The following is a 21,892-nucleotide window of genomic DNA, read 5'->3' as shown; positions in this document are numbered from 1 at the left end:
AGGAAAATACTACAAAGACTCACTTCCTCAAAATGGGCACATTAGACTCAAGAGGCCTTCATGTACGTCTCTTCTCAGGGACATCGGAGTGCCACACAATGTTTTCACGTAAAATCTTTCATGTATTAATCTCAAAAAGTAACATACACCAGCTCTATCTCACTATTGGGTATGTGCCCTTAACATTTCTGCCATGAAAAATCATTTTGGGGTCATTTTGGAAGGTTTTCTGGTGAGTCCGTAAAAATGGCGTGAAACGCGGACAAAATTGTTCACAGCTGTGACTTTTGAGTGATAAATGCTTCAAGGGGTCTTCCCCATGCTGTTGCCATGTCATTTGAGCACTCTTCTGAGACTTTTGTGCCATTTTTAGGGTTTCTCCATGCTGCCGGGGGGTCATTTCACAAAAATACTCGGGTCTCCCATAGGATAACATTGGGCTCGTTGCTCGGCCCGAGTACACGAGTATCTTGGGAGGCTCGGCCCGAGCTTCGAGCACCCGAGCTTTTTAGTACTCGCTCATCACTATTCTTTAACTTTCTTTTGCTGCATGGACACTTTTGTTATTGAACTGCAACTAGGGCTTATTTTCAGGGAAACCTGGTAATATCATGATGGGGAGAATAACATTTCCAAGATCTGGACACTTCTGAGAATAAAGAGAAGAAAATCTTACAAAGGCTGTAAAGACTATCAACACATATTACAATAGGTAGATGACTGAAGAAAGTTAACTGTAGCCTCTGTGACTCTTTATATTTTTTTCCATATACTGTATGTTTTTAGGGTTAATATTATCTTTACCAACTATTGTGTCATATAATATATAAATTATTGTAGAATATCATGTTGCTTAACTGGTTAACGCTGCATTTTTCCAAACCTTTTCTCTGCAGAATACTTGTGACATATATGCCCTTACAATCGGTATATGGGCTCGCTCACAAAAGTGTATAATTCGCACAAGCGTATAACTTAGATGTTTTATTGGACAGCCCTTGGCTCAATGTTATACTATGGAGCAGTGCAGATCTGAGGTTGGCATGAGAAAAATCTTGCTGCATGCTGCAAATGGCTCCACAAGTCGCATCACGAGCATTAATTCAAGTCTATGTGTGCTTGTAAAACATCAGACTGCACTCAGATGTCATCCAAGTGCAGTAGATTTTAATTGGAGCACAGTAAATGACACTCAGCTCAAACTCTAATCAGAGTTTGAGCTGAGTGTCATTACCATAATCGATCCTATTCTCTTGAAAGAGAGAATCATGGCTCGTGTGAGCGTGGCCTTGACGATAAATTTGCTCAAGGTTGCAGTTATACTTCAGTTCTTGATACAACTTTTTCTTTAGATTTCAAAGTGTTTATTGAACCATTATACAGCGGAAAGTAGAAAAGAGAATGAAATGAGGACATAAGGCCTCAAGACATAACAGTAAGAAATAGAAACTATGAGTGTGGACAAACAAAAAAATATACATTTCTGCTTATATATATATATAAGTATATAAAAATATATACATATATAGTATATCAAAAAAGTGAGTACACCCCTCACATTTTTGCAAATATTTAATTATATATTTTCATGGGACAACACTGAAGATATGAGACTTGGATACAAGGTAAAACAGTCAATGTGCTGCTTGCATAACAGTGTAAATTTGGTGTGCCCTCTAAATAAGTCAACACACAGTCATTAATCTCAAAATCCCTGGCAACGCAAGTGAGTATACCCATAAGTAAAAATGAACAAATTGTGCCCAAATTGTGAATATTTCATAGAATCATAGAATCGTAGAATGGTAAAGTTGGAAGGGATCTCAAGGGCCATCGGATCCAACCCCCTGCGAGTGCAGGTTTTCCTAAATCATCCCAGCTATATTGTTTATCCAGTTTCCCCTTGAAGATTTCCATGGATGGAGAGCTCACCACCTCCCATGGTAGTCTGTTCCACTCTCTGACTGCCCTCACTGTCAGAACGTTTTTCCTAATGTCTAATCTGAATCTCCTTCTTTTTAGTTTCATCCCATTGCTTTTTGTACTTCCTTGTGCTAATGAAACACACCCCTGAGGTAATGAAACCCATGGAAAACCAAAACCCCAGAATATCTGTGCCAGTAAACACACCAGCACCTTCAGGCCACACACACAACCCCAACACACACTGGGAGACTGCCTAGTAACATGTAAAAGGGGAGGGCACTGATTGGACGGTAGCCACCCAACCTGAGGGAGAGACCCAGTGAGGGGAAAGGGTGTGCAGTCTGTTAGGCAGTAAAGAAGGAGAGGAGGAGAGTAGTAGTAGTAGAAAGTGGAAAATACTTAAACCGACCTGAAGAACCACCGGAGTGCTGTAAAAGGAGTGCGTGACTGTGGAGTACGGAACCAGGACTCCAGGCACCATGGGTTACCTGTGGAAGCGTCAGACTCCAGGTACCATGGGAGGCCTGTGGAAGTCTGGAACCAAGGCACACAGTACTCAGCATAAGGCGGGGTGCAGACTTTAGGACAGTGGGGCACTTTATGGTCAGCTGTTAACTCTGCTGGGCGAGAAGATCTCCAGGGTCCATCACCAACCCAAAAAGTTTCAAGCACACACAACAAAAAGGGGACCGGGGATTGAACCCTTGAAATAGTCTAGGCTGCTTGCAATAAGACCAAGACAGAAACAGAGGGGTTCACAAGTAGCTCTAGGCCACGGGAGCCCATCAACATGTGTGCACGGAGGACAGCCAACCAAGGTGACAGCTGGTACGGAGAACAAGGGGAGCAGATGCACCTGGGACCGGCACCCGCGGGTTCAGGTACCATCACAGCAAAGTAAAGGAAAGTAGAAACTGCAATACTGGTGTGGACTGTGTTCTTGATCACCCCATGCACTCACACTGACTGTTTCTCACAACAATCCCTATCATCCACTGCTGGGGTCCAGTCCTGCTTGCGGAGAGCCCAAAACACCTAAGCTGCACAACTCCATCAGCCCCAGCAGAACTCTGCAGCGGTGGCTTCAAATAATCTGGCTGCACACCGCAAGTGGTGTAGTCGACAAACTCTTTTATTTTCTTTTATTTTAACCTCTTTTATATTCGGACCGACCCCCAGGGTCACGGAATCGGGCATCGGCCGCGACCACAACTCCCCTGAGTGTCACACACGCCCATGACTGAATACCCCACAGCCCCGGGGTGTCACAGTTCCCTCTGCACTGTGACTACCTTTCAGATGTTTGTAGACCGCTATTAAGTCTCCTCTCAGCCTTCTCTTTTTCAAACTAAACATTCCTAGTTCTTTTAGCCGTTCTTCATATGACATGCGTTGCATGGTTTGTGTGGCCACCATTATTTTCAAGCACTGCCTTAACTCTCTGGGGCATGGAATTCGCTAAAGCTTCATAGGAACCACTGGAATCCACTTCCATCCTCTATGATGATGTAGGGGAGTGCAGCCCCTACTGAGGATGTTGCTTCACTGCTTTCTGTGATGTTTTGCACTGTAGCGGCTTTCTGTATGTTTTGCAATACAGCTTTATGAGACTGGCTCATAAGCATGGGGATAATGGTTTGGCCCAGACTTCACACGCTGCCTGATCTAACTTGGTCTGATTAAGGTCTGGGATAGAAGAAACAGGAAATGACTTGGGGATTTCCAGTTCGTGCTGAGAGAAGGCAGAGAAAGGAGAGACAGAATCCGGCCTGCTAGAACTCCGTGCCTGATGAGCCCAGCTGTCCAGTGTGGTTAAGAGGAGAGTCCTTCATCACCCTTCTACAGTGGAGAGAGAACCTCTGGACTGATTATCCTTGTAGCGGACGAGTCCTGCAGACGGTTCCGTGTGTGAGTACCCGGGTACGATGGTGAGGGAATCAGAATAGGCCTCCATAGTGAGAGTGCGGTATCTGCACGGCTCCTTTTAGAGGAGGTCAGTCAGGTACAGTAGTTGATAGAACAGGATGTGCATAATGTTGAATTGCTAATTGTATTTTCATCGTTGATTGTGCTAGTTGTGGTGACCTGACCTTGCTGCCTCAGCTAAAATATACAAGACTGTACTTGGAGTTTTTGTTTTTTACACTTGTTCCCTACTCTCCTCATCCGCAGCCACGTGGCAATGTACATTTGTTTCCCTGATCAATAAATATCCTTCTCTGGTTTACCTGTTAAGTCTGTCTGATCCCGTGACTTGCTCGGGGCCCTCGATTCATCGCTTCAATGACATCACAGAGCTGGTGGATGTTGGAGACCTTGCTCTCTTCCACCTTCCATTTGAGGATGCTCCACGGATACTCAATAAGGTTTAAGTCTGGAGACATACTTGGCCAGTCCAGCACCTTTACCCTCAGTTATTTTAACAAGACAGAGGTCGTCTTGGTGATGTGTTTGGGGTTGTTATGTTGGAATATGAATGGAGGGGATCATTCAGTATGTCACAGTAAATGCTGGCATTTATGGTTCCCTCAATGAACTTTTTCCCCCCACAGCTGGCAACACTCAAGCAGCCCCAAACCATGACACTCCCACCACCATGCTTGACTGTAGGCATGACACACTTGTCTTTCTTTGTACTCTTCACCTGATTGCTACCTCACATGCTTGACACCATCTGAATCAAATAGGTTTATCTTGATCTCATCAGACCACAGAATCTGGCTCCAGTAATCCATGTCCTTAGTTTGTTTTTCTTCAGCAAATTATTTGCAGGTTGTCTTGCACATCATCTTTAGAAGAGGATTTCTTTTGGGACTAAAGCCATGCAGACCAATTTGATGCAGCATATGGTCTGTGCACTGACAGGCTGTACCCTCCACCCCTTTAAACTAATTTGAAAAGACAACCTCTGGATTTAACTCTGAGCATCTGCACTCAACTTCTTTGGTCGATAATGGCGAGGCCTGTTATAAGTGGACCTTGTTTTGTTAAACCCCTGTATGGTCTTGGCCACTGTGCTGTAGCTCAGTTTCAGGGTGAAAAGAAGATTACCAATCTTCTTTTAACCTAGACCATCTATATGTTGAGCAGCAATTCTTTTTTTCAGCTCCTCAAAGAATTTTTAGCCTTGAGATGTCAAGTTGAAGTTCCACTGACCAGTATAAAAGAGAGTGTGAGAGTGATCACACCAAATTTACCAAACTGGCTCCCCATTCACACCTGAGTCCTTGTAACACTAATGAGTCACATGACATTGAAGAAGGACAATGACTAACTAGGCAAAATTTACCATTTTTACTCAGCGGTGTACTCACGTTTGTTGCCAGAGGTTTTAACATTAATGTCTGTATATTGAGTTATTTAGAGGCAACACCAAGTTTATACTGTTATATACAATCTGTACACTGACTAATATATTCCAGTGTTGTCCCATGACAAGACAATAAAATATTTACAAAAATGTGAGGGATGTACTCGCTGTTGTGATATATATATATATATGTATATATATATATATATATATATATATATAAAAATAAAAAACATTTTTTGTCATCTAAATACTGTTAAGATGTGGATCCAAAATGAAGGAATAACCTAGAAGGATTGGTTTATATTTTCCTCTCTTTTTTTATCTAAATCTCTAGGTGTAGTAAATTTTTGGGTTGAACCCAGTTTTGATTTAATTGATGCAAAACCAGACAGGTTTGCCATAATGTTGCATAAAATTGTGTGAAAACAAGGCAACGTGAATACAATGGGGCGAGTTACTTATCAAAATATGCTAGAATTTTGGCTCGTTGAGGCAGAAGTCTAGTGTAGCGCATATGCGATGAACCACATTTAATAAGCATTTTATACTCTATAAGGGGCCATGGATTAGTAAAAGGAGCTTAAGATGCCCCAATGTATACTAAATTTATTAAAAAAAATAGTCAAAAGGTAAACAAACTAGTCCATGTTCCCACTGTCTCTATATGTTTAGGATAAGTAAATCAGCCCCAATACTTGAATATAGTCTAAGCAATGATGCAAACTTCTACTTTACTATGCTTCTGATTTTGAAGGAGTGATAACAGTATGTTCATACAGATACATTGAAGCCTTTTGAGCTTCAGAATAAACAGAAAAAAATTCTAGCATCTTATTTCTGAGCCACGTATGAAGTTATGTGCCTCTAAAATATGTCCATACATAGCAAATCTGTATAACAAGGCCCTGAGACTTCTGTTCACTACTATATAATATTCTAAGTGCCTGAATCCATTAGGCTCAATGAACTGCATCAAAAACTCAACCAAATGTGTGTGTAAACCCATCCTGATATGGAATCTGTAGGTCCTAAGTTATGAATAATAAGCAAGAGGAACTCTCGCTTCATATCAGAGATTTCAAATAATAGGCAGCAGGGCTAGCGTGCAGCGAATAATAGATATTTAACATTAAATGTTAATATTATACGATCTCTAACATCAATCAGAAGTGGCGGTGGTACATGCACAACAATTGGACTGTCTCAGGGATTGCATTACGGTTCTGATAGACCGTCTCTTCTCTTTATTTGATCGTTCCATTTCTCCTGATTGTTCTGACGGCTGCATGTTCTGCTCTATCTGGATCTCTAAATGTTTCTCAATAGCTAAGCCAAGAACCTCAGGGTCTACTGCAGCTCCATAAACTTCCCATGTCATTCCTTCATTATCCCATCTAACTTCTCGCACTGGTGATTGAGGACAATGTAAGTTAATTCCTATCCCAACATTCGGAAATAAATGACTACTGCTCTGAACAAATGGAGTGGTTGAGACTGACTTGCTCTCCATGATAATCACAGTTTGTACTTCTGCATCTTTGACGCTGGGGAAACTTTTATGGGTTAGTGAGAAATAATCTGTAGATGTCATTGTCCAAGTATCTTTGGTCTTTGCGTCTGAATCTGGGATTTCCAAGACATCTAATGGTGTTTCTACTGCTTTAAGTAGTAAATCACTGGTATCTCCATCATAAGTTAGCAAATTATTTTCTCCAATGGAAACAGGAGGTGGTGGAAAAGCAAGCCGGCCACATCGTAGTAGCTTTTTAGTATCAAGTCCAGATTCGCTAACTGATGATACTAGTTTTGGAAATGAATACTTATCAGTGTGTGGTAATTGAGGACAGAATAGTGGTAGAGTGTGCCCTGTGATAGGTTCACCAGGTGATTGTGCTAGTCCAGATGAGTACTGAATAGATGATATGGGTAAGGAGTGGCAGTAGGCAGCAACTGTGTCATCAACTTTTAGCAATGGTTCATAGCCCTTACTGCAATGAACAGAACAGTTATTGTGGGTAATCATAGGTGGTGGTGAGAGCTTAGCTTCTGAGATGTCATCACAAGACATAATACCCGAAATATTATAGTATGGCTGACAACACATATAATCATTAGTTTGTAGCAGATTTTGAGAATTTTGGTGACTAAACACTCCATGTTGATAGGCACCTGGCACTGTATACACAGTGATGTTGTGCGAAATTGTACTGCTGTCCAAATGACTCAATGGAATATTTGGCTCCTTGTCAGAATATACATCAGTCAAATTGTTTGGCAGATTTGATGGAGAATGATCTATCCCAGAATCTTGGGTAATATTACTTAATGTACAAGTGCCATCACTACCAGACCCAGAAATGCTGCTAGAACCAGAGAGATTGGAAAAGGTGGCACTGATTGTGTTCTTTGCCCTTATAGAATGAGGCACTGAGGTCCTGGCTCCACAGGAGTAATCTGAAAAACTCTTCTGGACTATCATGACTGGTGAGTCAAGATTATCCATGCTGTCGGCTTTACACATGGATGTGTCTGAGTGACCTAGTAAGGAAATATTTTCAGAGACCTTGTATTTGGTGAAGATCTTTTGGATCTCTTGCTCTGCTGTTGCTAAGGATGAATCATCTGACAGATAGTGAATCTTGGGATGAACTTTTTCTTGAATGTGATCTACAGAAAGGTGATTGCTGTCAGATTTTACAGGATTAAGATTAGGAGGACCATTCTTGCTACAAGACCGCTCTGAACTATGTGAATTCTGAACTACACTGTTTGCATTACACTTGGCCACATAAGTAATGTTGTTAAGGCTTTTATGAATCTCTGGTCTACTTTGTGATGACTCAGTGTTGGGTAGAGCAGAAGAACTTTTCGAGAGGAAATGACAGCCACAGTTTGTATTCTTTTGGCAAAATACATGAAAGGTTTCTTGGCAAGCTGAAGAAGAGTCCCTGCTTGCCATGACTCAATAACGTACTTCAGCACCTGCATGAAAAAGATACAATCATTAATAAATACATTTACCATTAATAAAATCATCAGTAGCAATAAACAAACTGATTAAAAAACATATGATTTAATGAGTAGTGCCCGTAAAAGGGTGGTCCCAAGAATAAAGTATATTTTAATCCACAGATCTTGGAATAATTATACATTGCAGGATTAAATGTGGAAAAAAAATGTTTCGGTGCAGAGAGAATCTTATAAATGTGCGCCTGAAATGTACTGTGTAATGGCTGTCTGACATGAATGTACATGGCCGACACATACCACACATACTAGCCAGGGGAGGAAGTAAAAGAGTATACATGCAGGACAGCATGGGATCTCAGCTGATTTTTTTCTGTGAGGTAGAACATTGTTTTTAAGCAGTCAGGGAAATGTTTTACCTCACAGAAAGGTTCAGCTGTGATCTCATGCCATCCTGTCTGTAGACTCTCTTTTGCTTATCCCCTGACCAGAAGCTGCAGTATGTTCAGACCATGTCCCTGTACGGTCAGACAGAGCCATTATACAGTACACAACAGGGGCACATTTATCAGATTATCTCAGCACAGTAGCATTATTTTTTAACACATCTGTAGTGCCTAATCCCAGCATAGTATTTCCACGCATCCCCGCTCCCAGGCCCCAGCAGGGGCACCCTCCTTTTCACCTGCCCAGTCCCAGCGCGGTATTCCCGCATGTCCCTGGGGCCTGCTGTGTCCTCCTCCTGCTTTCAGGCCATACGCCGATCTTCTATTAGTACCTGTAGGGTGTGCATGTGGCCACACCCCCTTTCTTAAAAGGATGGCATCCCATTACCTGGAAGTGATCCCAGAGGTCACCTATTGCCAAAGGTATCTAAGACCGCCTCCCCCTACAGGAGGTGCCTGAGCAGCATTGCTAGTTCTCAGGTCCCTGTACATTACTGTGTCTAGTCCTGCTGTTATGTCCTTGTACCAGTCTTGTATTCTTAACCCCTGTCATGGCCTAGAGCTTGCTCTCCACCATTAGCAGGGTGCCTCCACATCTGAGCTATCACCACTGTGCTGTCACATCTCTGCCATCACCAGAGTGCCGCCATGTCTGAGCGATCATCACAGTACCATCAGGTCTGAGGCACCACAGTGCCATCTCGTTTGTGCCGTCTTTCCAGTGCCACATCTGAGCTGTCATCTCTGTGCTGCCATATCTGTGCACTCCTTCACTGGACATTAAGACTATATATGTCCATAAGAGATTAACTCCTCTGGTCCCTGACTGCCGTGCATTTACACCTTCTGTTGGAGCGCCACACAGTCCCAGTATACTGGTTCGCTGCTGGTTGCTCCTTCAGGGGAGTCCGGTGCACGATCCAGTGGGTTCACCCCTGGACGGTCGCCACCCCTCAGAGACCGTAACAACATCCAATTGAGAATTAATTATTATTCCAAGATTTATTGTTTAAAATGAATTTTGTTTGTGGGACTTTTTTTAACTTATAACTCAAAATGCATCACAAATACAAATTAATCCTTAAATAGACACTGCCGTTTATTTAGCTGAAATGTTCCGAAGCTTTATACTTTTCCATTTCTTGTTATATCCTAATGCTTATACAGTACAGACGAAAAGTTTGGACACACCTTCTTATTCAAAGAGTTTTCTTTATTTTCAGGACTCTGAAAATTGTAGATTCACATTGAAGGCATCAAAACTATGAATTAACACATGTGGAATGAAATACTTAACAAAAAAGTCTGAAACAACTGAAAATATGTCTTATATTCTAGGTTCTTCAAAGTAGCCACCTTTTGCTTTCATTACTACTTTGCACACTCTTGGCATTCTCTTGATGAGCTTCAAGAGGTAGTCACCGGAAATGGTCTTCCAACAGTCTTGAAGGAGTTTCCAGAGATGCTTAGCACTTGTTGGCCCTTTTGCCTTCACTCTGCGGTCCAGCTCACTCCAAACCATCTCAATTGGGTTCAGGTCTGGTGACTGTGGAGGCCAGGTCATCTGGCGTAGCACCCCATCACTCTCCTTCTTAGTAAAATAGCCCTTACACAGCCTGGAGGTGTGTAAGGGGTCATTGTCCTGTTGAAAAATAAATGATGGTCCAACTAAACGCAAACTGGATGGAATAGCATGCCGCTGCAAGATGCTGTGGTAGCCATGCTGGTTCTGTATGCCTTCAATTTTGAATAAATCCCCAACAGTGTCACCAGCAAAGCACCCTCACACCATCACACCTCCTCCTCCATGCTTCACGGTGGGAACCAGCCATTTAGAGTCCATCCGTTCACCTTTTCTACAAAGACATGGTGGTTGGATCCAAAGATCTCAAATATGGACTCATCAGACCAAAGCACAGATTTCCACTGGCCTAATGTACATTCCTTGTGTTCTTTAGCCCAAACAAGTCTCTTCTGCTTGTTGCCTGTCCTTAGCAGTGGTTTCCTAGCAGCTATTTTACCATGAAGGCCTGCTGCACAAAGTCTCCTCTTAACAGTTGTTATAGAGATGAGATGGTGCGTCCAAACTTTTGTTCTGTACTGTATATAACCAATATTTTTGCTTTTACTCACATTAGTCACTATCCTTTATCCTTGCATCATGGGATATTCTACAGAACAGAGCCAAAGAGTCTTTTGAATAGACAACTATAAAAACTCGTTCCTAAAGAGAAGTTCACCAATTATTTTTTCAAACCTGTTTTGCTTCATAAATACTAAAATGCATCTGAAATAATAGCATAACTTAAGAGCCTTTCTAAGCATTGATTTAAACAAGACAGAATATTATTTGCAGGATTTAGCTCTTGGTTTGCAGTGATGTGTTTGGCGCTAGCAAGAAGGATTACAAGGAGAGATATAGAATTAATGCATACTATTTTTGGCTAAGCTTCTGTTGGCTTGTAAGACTGATCCTAAGTCTGTTGCTTTCATTAATTCTTTTTATGAAAGCAACAATTTTGCTTATCCTCATTGTCCATTGTCTTGTGACATAAGATGTGACCTATTTAATTTTCTGGAACATGAAGAGAAAGTTGGATTTGATAAGCAGAATAATCTGATTAAGCAGACTAATTATTTAGGAGAATTAAAATTCACTTGTATATCTTCCGTTACTAGGCATGGAAAAATAGCAAATTAATTAATGTACCTTCATAAAATGTACAAATACCAAGGTAAAAAAGTCTAACTATATGAAAGGTGGGGGGACATTTGTTGTGTTTGCCACTGATAATAACCCCATTCAGGTGAAATAAATAATTTTAGTTGTATTTCTGGAACAGTTTAGGGCCTTGAGTTTGAGTCTTCAAGTTTGTGGTTTATCCATGATGTTTGGCTACAAAGTTGAGCCACATAATGCACATATATCATTAATAAGATCATACTACTTTATTTTTTTACCTGATGACATCGTTATGATATATTATTAATAGTACGTTCATATAATCAGTGACAAAGTATTTGCTCCTGTCCTGATTTCCTTAACAATTTACCATTTTCACACACAGTGGATCTCCCAAATACATGGCGTTGTAGAGAACTGAGGTCAGCTCAAATTCACACACCTACGTGGATAGTACACATACCCATTATAGTCTATTATAGTCCATGGGCATGTCTGTAGGTCTCTTTTCTTTTACTCCAAACAAAATAGATACAGTTTAATATAATTTCCTGATCACAATCATCCATTAAAGAAAACGGGTTTGTGACAAAAACAAAAAGTATGCGAAAGCCATTATTCCTTATTAAAAAAACTAATTCTATACTGGTGGTAAAAACTCAAAATTATTCTGTTGTAAGCAAAAAAAAAAAAATGCTTTATTTCAAAGATAATAATTGCACCTGAAAATAGTGGTATAATGCATAAAAAATGTTCTGCAACATAAAAATGGAAAGACTTTGAATACCCCACCATCTACAATAGATAATGACATCAACAGATTAAATTATTTGAAAGAAGTTACACTGTAGCTTTTAGCGGAGAGTGCTGTTGTGTATAGCGGAAAAACTGCAAAGGGAACAAAGCGCTACAGTCACTGCATTCTCAATGGTTGCCACAGAGGTCAGACTGCTAGTGGGTATTAAGTTATGTCATTATCTTGCGAAATGCCATAACTTACTGATAACATCCTTTTAAAGTAAGCTCAAATGTCTCGCCAAAGTATCTGTCACCAATAGATCTTGCGATAATAGGTTCCACAATTGAATGTGTTAACCCTTTACCCTCGGCCGCTTTTCTGTTTTTTGTTTTCGCAAAAAAATTCCAATTGCGGAAAAATTGCAAAAAAAATGCGATTGCATGATTGTTTTTGGAATATTTTATTCACTGTGTTCACTATATGATAAAACTGATGTGTCGGTGTGATGCCTGAAGTCAGTATAAGTTCGAAGACACCAAACATAGGTTTACTTTTATCTAAGGGGTTAAAAAAAATTCAGAAGTTTGTCCAAAAAAAGTGGCGCACTTTTTGCGCCATTTTCCGAGACCCGTAGTGTACTCATTTTTCGGGATCTTTGGCTCAGTGACGACTTATTTTTATGTTTCAAGCTGATGTTTTTGATTGTATCATTTTTGCGCAGAAGCTACATTTTGATCGCCTGTTATTGCATTTTGCACAAAATTTGCGTCGATCAAAAAACATACTATAATTTTGGCAATTGGAATTTTTTTGCCGTTTACCAATCAGATTAATTGATTTTATATTTTGATAGATTGTGCATTTGTGAACGCAGTGATACCAAATGTGTGTATATTTTTTTATTTTTTTCAGCCTTAAATTTTCAATGGGGCAAATGAGGGGTGATTTGAACTTTTAGGTTTTTTTAATTTTTTTTAATTTTTTAAAACTTATTTTTTACTTTTTTTTAAATTTTACTAGTCCCCAGAGAGGATTATAAGGATCAGCAGTCTGATCGCTCATGCATTTCTGTTGATGACAGCTATACAGCTGTGATCAACAGAAATACTCACCTCTTGTTACAGGCAGCACTCGACCGGGTGAGTCATGTGAGCTATAGAAGTCATTACATGACCCTGTGCTACCATGGCAACCATCGGCTCTGTCACTGTGCCACCGCTGGGACTGGGTGAGTGAAGATCTACTGTGATGGGCATTTAAATCTGTCACATTTTGACAGCACGATTTAAGGGGTTAACAGGGATGAGTGGATTGCAGATCCACTCGTGTCTGTGAGGCACACATATCAGCTATTCAAATCAGTTGACATATGCAGGAATCACCATCGGCTGCCAGCAGCAGCCACAGGTGATTACAGTTATATACTAATGTGATAGGATGTAATGTTATGTGTTATGATTCAGTGACCGAGGTGGATCAGAAAAAGGACAAAAATTCGGAAACCCAGAAAGTAACCAGAGTGGATGGAGCCTTAACAGACTGCAGACCTAATACTGACAAACAACTAGAAGTAGCCGTGGGGCAAGACTACGATGACCTAGTCGCCTCGGCAAAGCTAGAGAACTAAATATTCTTACAGAGAGAAATATTAGAAAAGCTAATCTGCAATCCCCAAAGATATAGATAGCCCCCCACATGTAAAGACTACGGTGATATAAGAAAACACAATACATAGCTAGAAAACAGATTCAGCAAAGATGAGGATCAATCTATCTGTATAGGAAAGGATAGGAAAGAGCACTGTCTGCAGCCGTAAAAACCCTAATAAATCTCAGCATGCCTGATATGGAAAAGCTCTGAGCCCACACAGGCTCTCCCCCACTATATCAATACTCTGGTGTTACTGGGATCCAAAAAACACTAATATAGATGAGGGACTGAATTTAATACCAAGCATGACAAAACACAATATATAGCAAAACATGGAGCTAGGTATACAGACACTCCCAGCAGGAAATAATCCAACTCCACACAGACAAAATGAGGAATCAAGCATCTGAAAGGAGTTTTGGTAGAGAGAAGAGCTGGTTTCAGAATGTCCTTAGCACACAGGAAATACATTGAGCACCGGCAAGGAACAGGAAAAACCTACTCCATTATATAGGCCCAATCTGAATGACCTGGTTGCCAGTCCTCCACAGGTGTCTGGCTCCTATTCAACAATTCAACCGCACCACCAGCACTAACCACAAGAGGGAGACCCAAACTGGAAAATGTATTCACAACAGTTATGGCCTGCGGTCATTAAGGGATTAAAAAATACTCCTATGCTGAAGTAATCTTATAAATGTGCTCCTGCTATGTACTGTGTAATGGCTGTGTTTGACCATGCAGGAACATGATTGGTACATTCCAAGGCTCCCGGGTGCCACCGATGGAATTGGGTGAGTGAAGATTTACTGTGACTGGCATTTAAATCTGTCACAATTTGACAATTTAAGGAGCTAACAGGCATTAGTGGATCACAGATCCACCAGTACCTTTGGGGCACACATCTCAGCTGTTCAAATCAGTTGACTTATGCAGAAATCACCACCGGCTGCCAGCAGCAGCCACAGGTGATTACACCTATATGCCTTAGGATGTAATGTTATGGCCTGCGATTGTTAAGGGGTTAAAAAAATACTCCTATGCTGAAGTAATCTTATAAATGTGCTCCTGCTATGTACTGTGTAATGGTTGTGAATGACCATGCAGGAACATGATTGATACATTCCAAGGCTCCCGGGCAGGGAAGGAAGCAAAAGAGAGTATACAGACAGGACAGCATGGAAGCATAGCTGATTCTTTTTGTGAGGTAAAACATTTACCTCTTTTCTCACTGCTTTATATGAGGTAAAATTTCCCTCCTTTCTCACTGATTTGATTTGTGATGAGCTCTGAGGACTTGAGGCACAGCAAAAACACTTCTATGATAAAACTGTCAGGAAAATGTTTTATCTCACCGAAAACATCAACTATCCCATATTGTCTGTATAATCACTTATTCTTCCTCCCCTAGCCAGGAGCTCTGGTATTTTCTGGCTATGTTCCTGCATGGTCAGACATGGTCATTGCACAAAGAAACAACAAAGAGCCAGCACCAATGTGCACTAAGGCATCAAATATTCCAAACTGCATTATAAAAATTTTTTTTTTTTTTTTTTTTTTTTTTTTTTTTGAGATTTTTGGCAAAAAAATTGCAATTTCTTGAGCTGCTTCGCCACGTCACGGCAAATCTCATTTGAAGCAGTCCTACACTAAAATATTTTTATAAAATGTGCCATGCGGCCTCACATATAAATAACAGAACTGCTCTCAGCAGCACTCACCTGGTCTATTGCAGTCCCGTACCCATGACTGAGTCATGGCTGTGGGCGGGACAGGTCCAAGCAAATGCTGCATGAAGTATATATATAGCCTGTGGACAAAGCCTGATGACCCAATGTGAACAGTCACCAAACGCCAAAATCTATACAGATGGAATACATCCCAAATTGGGGTGCATAGCAAGGTGGAGGTCAACCACCGACCAATTCAACAAAGAAACAACAAAGAGCCAGCACCAATGTGCACTAAGGCATCAAATATTCCAAACTGCATTATAAAAATTTATTTATTTTTTTTTTTTTTTTGAGATTTTTGGCAAAAAATTGCAATTTCTTGGGCTGCTTCGCCACGTCACGGCAAATCTCATTTGAAGCAGTCCTACACTAAAATATTTTTATAAAATGTGCCATGCGGCCTCACATATAAATAACAGAACTGCTCTCAGCAGCACTCACCTGGTCTATTGCAGTCCCGTACCCATGACTGAGTCATGGCTGTGGGCGGGACAGGTCCAAGCAAATGCTGCATGAAGTATATATATAGCCTGTGGACAAAGCCTGATGACCCAATGTGAACAGTCACCAAACGCCAAAATCTATACAGATGGAATACATCCCAAATTGGGGTGCATAGCAAGGTGGAGGTCAACCACCGACCAATTCAACAAAGAAACAACAAAGAGCCAGCACCAATGTGCACTAAGGCATCAAATATTCCAAACTGCATTATAAAATGTTTTTTTTTTTTTGAGATTTTTGGCAAAAAATTGCAATTTCTTGAGCTGCTTCGCCACGTCACGGCAAATCTCATTTGAAGCAGTCCTACACTAAAATATTTTTATAAAATGTGCCATGCGGCCTCACATATAAATAACAGAACTGCTCTCAGCAGCACTCACCTGGTCTATTGCAGTCCCGTACCCATGACTGAGTCATGGCTGTGGGCGGGACAGGTCCAAGCAAATGCTGCATGAAGTATATATATAGCCTGTGGACAAAGCCTGATGACCCAATGTGAACAGTCACCAAACGCCAAAATCTATACAGATGGAATACATCCCAAATTGGGGTGCATAGCAAGGTGGAGGTCAACCACCGACCAATTCAACAAAGAAACAACAAAGAGCCAGCACCAATGTGCACTAAGGCATCAAATATTCCAAACTGCATTATAAAAATTTTTTTTTTTTTTTGAGATTTTTGGCAAAAAATTGCAATTTCTTGAGCTGCTTCGCCACGTCACGGCAAATCTCATTTGAAGCAGTCCTACACTAAAATATTTTTATAAAATGTGCCATGCGGCCTCACATATAAATAACAGAACTGCTCTCAGCAGCACTCACCTGGTCTATTGCAGTCCCGTACCCATGACTGAGTCATGGCTGTGGGCGGGACAGGTCCAAGCAAATGCTGCATGAAGTATATATATAGCCTGTGGACAAAGCCTGATGACCCAATGTGAACAGTCACCAAACGCCAAAATCTATACAGATGGAATACATCCCAAATTGGGGTGCATAGCAAGGTGGAGGTCAACCACCGACCAATTCAACAAAGAAACAACAAAGAGCCAGCACCAATGTGCACTAAGGCATCAAATATTCCAAACTGCATTATAAAATTTTTTTTTTTTTTTTTTTTTGAGATTTTTGGCAAAAAATTGCAATTTCTTGAGCTGCTTCGCCACGTCACGGCAAATCTCATTTGAAGCAGTCCTACACTAAAATATTTTTATAAAATGTGCTATGCGGCCTCACATATAAATAACAGAACTGCTCTCAGCAGCACTCACCTGGTCTATTGCAGTCCCGTACCCATGACTGAGTCATGGCTGTGGGCGGGACAGGTCCAAGCAAATGCTGCATGAAGTATATATATAGCCTGTGGACAAAGCCTGATGACCCAATGTGAACAGTCACCAAACGCCAAAATCTATACAGATGGAATACATCCCAAATTGGGGTGCATAGCAAGGTGGAGGTCAACCACCGACCAATTCAACAAAGAAACAACAAAGAGCCAGCACCAATGTGCACTAAGGCATCAAATATTCCAAACTGCATTATAAAAATTTTTTTTTTTTTTTTTTTGAGATTTTTGGCAAAAAATTGCAATTTCTTGAGCTGCTTCGCCACGTCACGGCAAATCTCATTTGAAGCAGTCCTACACTAAAATATTTTTATAAAATGTGCCATGCGGCCTCACATATAAATAACAGAACAGAACAAATGCTGCATGAAGTATATATATAGCCTGTGGACAAAGCCTGATGACCCAATGTGAACAGTCACCAAACGCCAAAATCTATACAGATGGAATACAAAAATTTTTTTATAATAAGTACAGTTTGGAATGTTTAGTGCTGTAGTGCACATTTGGTGCTGGCTTTTTGTTTTTTCTTCATTGAATTGGTCGGTGGTTGACCTCCACCTTGCTATGCACCCCAATTTGGGATGTATTCCATCTGTCTGGATTTTGGTGGTTGGTGACTGTTCACATTAAGTCATCAGGCTTTGTCCACAGGCTATTTACTTCATGCAGCATTTGCTTGGACCTGTCCCGCCCACAGCCATGACTCAGTCATGGGTACGGGATTGAAATAGACCAGGTGAGTGCTGCTGAGAGCAGTTCTACTATTCATATGTGAGGCCGTATGGCACATTTTATAAAAATATTTTAGTGTAGGACTGCTTCAAATGAGATTTGCCGTGACGTGGCGAAGCAGCTCAAGAAATTGCAATTTTTTGCCAAAAATCTCAAAAAAATTTTTTTTATAATAAGTACAGTTTGGAATGTTTAGTGCTGTAGTGCACATTTGGTGCTGGCTTTTTGTTTTTTCTTCATTGAATTGGTCGGTGGTTGACCTCCACCTTGCTATGCACCCCAATTTGGGATGTATTCCATCTGTCTGGATTTTGGTGGTTGGTGACTGTTCACATTAAGTCATCAGGCTTTGTTCACAGGCTATTTACTTCATGCAGCATTTGCTTGGACCTGTCCCGCCCACAGCCATGACTCAGTCATGGGTACGGGATTGAAATAGACCAGGTGAGTGCTGCTGAGAGCAGTTCTACTATTCATATGTGAGGCCGTATGGCACATTTTATAAAAATATTTTAGTGTAGGACTGCTTCAAATGAGATTTGCCGTGACGTGGCGAAGCAGCTCAAGAAATTGCAATTTTTTGCCAAAAATCTCAAAAATTTTTTTATAATAAGTACAGTTTGGAATGTTTAGTGCTGTAGTGCACATTTGGTGCTGGCTTTTTGTTTTTTCTTCATTGAATTGGTCGGTGGTTGACCTCCACCTTGCTATGCACCCCAATTTGGGATGTATTCCATCTGTCTGGATTTTGGTGGTTGGTGACTGTTCACATTAAGTCATCAGGCTTTGTCCACAGGCTATTTACTTCATGCAGCATTTGCTTGGACCTGTCCCGCCCACAGCCATGACTCAGTCATGGGTACGGGATTGAAATAGACCAGGTGAGTGCTGCTGAGAGCAGTTCTACTATTCATATGTGAGGCCGTATGGCACATTTTATAAAAATATTTTAGTGTAGGACTGCTTCAAATGAGATTTGCCGTGACGTGGCGAAGCAGCTCAAGAAATTGCAATTTTTTGCCAAAAATCTCAAAAATTTTTTTATAATAAGTACAGTTTGGAATGTTTAGTGCTGTAGTGCACATTTGGTGCTGGCTTTTTGTTTTTTCTTCATTGAATTGGTCGGTGGTTGACCTCCACCTTGCTATGCACCCCAATTTGGGATGTATTCCATCTGTCTGGATTTTGGTGGTTGGTGACTGTTCACATTAAGTCATCAGGCTTTGTCCACAGGCTATTTACTTCATGCAGCATTTGCTTGGACCTGTCCCGCCCACAGCCATGACTCAGTCATGGGTACGGGATTGAAATAGACCAGGTGAGTGCTGCTGAGAGCAGTTCTACTATTCATATGTGAGGCCGTATGGCACATTTTATAAAAATATTTTAGTGTAGGACTGCTTCAAATGAGATTTGCCGTGACGTGGCGAAGCAGCTCAAGAAATTGCAATTTTTTGCCAAAAATCTCAAAATTTTTTTTATAATAAGTACAGTTTGGAATGTTTAGTGCTGTAGTGCACATTTGGTGCTGGCTTTTTGTTTTTTCTTCATTGAATTGGTCGGTGGTTGACCTCCACCTTGCTATGCACCCCAATTTGGGATGTATTCCATCTGTCTGGATTTTGGTGGTTGGTGACTGTTCACATTAAGTCATCAGGCTTTGTCCACAGGCTATTTACTTCATGCAGCATTTGCTTGGACCTGTCCCGCCCACAGCCATGACTCAGTCATGGGTACGGGATTGAAATAGACCAGGTGAGTGCTGCTGAGAGCAGTTCTACTATTCATATGTGAGGCCGTATGGCACATTTTATAAAAATATTTTAGTGTAGGACTGCTTCAAATGAGATTTGCCGTGACGTGGCGAAGCAGCTCAAGAAATTGCAATTTTTTGCCAAAAATCTCAAAAATTTTTTTATAATAAGTACAGTTTGGAATGTTTAGTGCTGTAGTGCACATTTGGTGCTGGCTTTTTGTTTTTTCTTCATGGTCATTGCACAGTATATAGCATAGGTATATTTATAAGATTATCTCAGCATAGGAATATTTTTTAACACATTTAATTGTGGGACCTATTAATATTCCAAGATTTATTCTTTAAAATGAATTTTGCATGTGGAATAACCCCTTTAAGAAATTTGAAAACATATATTTTTTAAAGGGCTACAAAGCCATTTTAAAGACTCTCAAACAAGCTAATCTTCTAGTCTTCAAATGTGGAAAGAAAATGCCCTGTGATTATCCCATAAACTAAACTCAAGTTCAGTTATGATATACATGCTTACAGTGGTGGGAAGTAACAGTGAACTTCACAGTTACTTAATAGAAATTAAATTAAGTTCTTTGAGTATCCTTGTCATGGTCCTGACCTAAACCTGATAGAGATGCATATTTAAGGTGCTCTCACACTTGCCTATAAAGTGGACAATTGCAATGTGAGAAAAAAAAAATCGCATTGAACTCAGGCTAATGTTAAGCCTGCTTTACACATGTCGCACCCGCCCCCATCGTTTGTGCGGCCCGGGCAATTTGTTGCCCGTGTTGCACAAAGTCGTTAACCCCCGTCACACGTACTTACCTTCCAAATGACCTCGCTGTGGGCGGCGAACATCCTCTTCCTTAAGAGGAACGGACGTTCGGCGTCACAGTGACGTCACACAGCGGCCGACCAATAGAAGCGGAGGGGCGGAGATGAGCGGGACGTAAACATCCCGCCCACCTCCTTCCTTCCACATTGCCGGTGGCTGCAGGAAAGCTGCAGTTCATCTTTCCCGGGGTGTCACACGATGCGATGTGTGCTGCTTCAGGAACGATGAACAACCTGAGCACAGAAGGACGTTCGATTTTTAGAAAATGAGTGATGTGTCAACGAGCAACGATAAAGAGAGTATTATTGTTCGTTCACAGTCGCACGTAGCTGTCACACGCTACGATATGTCAAACGATGCCGGTTGTGCGGCACTAACGACGTGACCCGACGGCATATCGTTAGATATATCGTAGCGTGTAAAGCGGCCTTTAGTCAATGAGACAGAGCAGATCTGCGACTTTTTCCTCAGCAAAAATGTCAGAAAAAATCTCTGCATGCTGCGATTTCACTCGTCTATAGGACACAACTCATCAATGTAAGTCAACGGGTGCAAGAAAAACCTCAGACGGCACAAGGACCATCTGAAGGCCATCTGTTTTTTGTGGTACATTACCATTGTGTAGCATAATGTCACGCTGTACTCTAAGATGTACAATAGCAGTACAGCGCAGTAATGTGGAACTGAGAGCATTCCTGAAACTATCTGAGAAGGTAGTTAGCTGGTAAACCACTAGGGGGCGTAAAAGTGGAGGAAACGTATGAGCAGGGAATTCCCTAGCAGAGGTAATACTAGTCAAGCCCACCAGATGGCAGTAGAATCGTCAGAAAGCCGTGTCACAACATGAGGTCTTGTAAGTACACAAGGGCAAAGTCTAAATGTAGTCAAAGGGAAGCAAATAGTCAGTAGCTGTGAAATCAGAGCCTAGAAGCAAGTGGGAGTGGGAAGACAAGACAGAATAAAGGTAAACAGATAAGGAACGAACAGGGAGACAGCGGGAGAGACACTGATGGAAACAGACAACAGAGGAGGTTACCAGGTCAGGTGAACACGGAGGTCAGGAGGGGGCAGGGCAGACAACAGGTCACTCAAGAGCAGAACACAGCAGAGCCAGAGTTATCACTGGCAAAGTCCAAGAGAAACAGTGCCCTAATAAAGCAGCCTGACCTCCAGAACGAGGCAGAAAGGATTAACCCCTAACGTGGCTTGCAACAGAAGTGAAACTAAAAAAAAAGGCTCAGCTCCAGCTGAGCCAGGA

General features: G+C 41.3%; 1 protein-coding gene across 1 annotated transcript in view; it reads right to left on the bottom strand.

The window, feature by feature from the left end:
• Positions 1-5,509: 5,509 nt before the first annotated feature.
• Positions 5,510-21,892, bottom strand: part of GPRIN2 (G protein regulated inducer of neurite outgrowth 2) — a 94,995-nt gene continuing 78,612 nt past the window's right edge. Inside the window, exon 2 of the mRNA XM_075347290.1 lies at positions 5,510-8,221. Coding sequence (XP_075203405.1) covers positions 6,399-8,198 — 1,800 coding nt within the window. The 5' untranslated portion in view covers positions 8,199-8,221 and the 3' untranslated portion in view covers positions 5,510-6,398. The remainder of the gene's footprint in view (positions 8,222-21,892) is intronic.

Source organism: Anomaloglossus baeobatrachus, chromosome 5 (genome assembly GCF_048569485.1).
Source record: "Anomaloglossus baeobatrachus isolate aAnoBae1 chromosome 5, aAnoBae1.hap1, whole genome shotgun sequence".
Taxonomy (NCBI): domain Eukaryota; kingdom Metazoa; phylum Chordata; class Amphibia; order Anura; family Aromobatidae; genus Anomaloglossus; species Anomaloglossus baeobatrachus.
The sequence above is the reverse complement of the archived record's forward strand: the minus strand, read 5'-3'. Positions and strand labels throughout refer to the sequence as shown.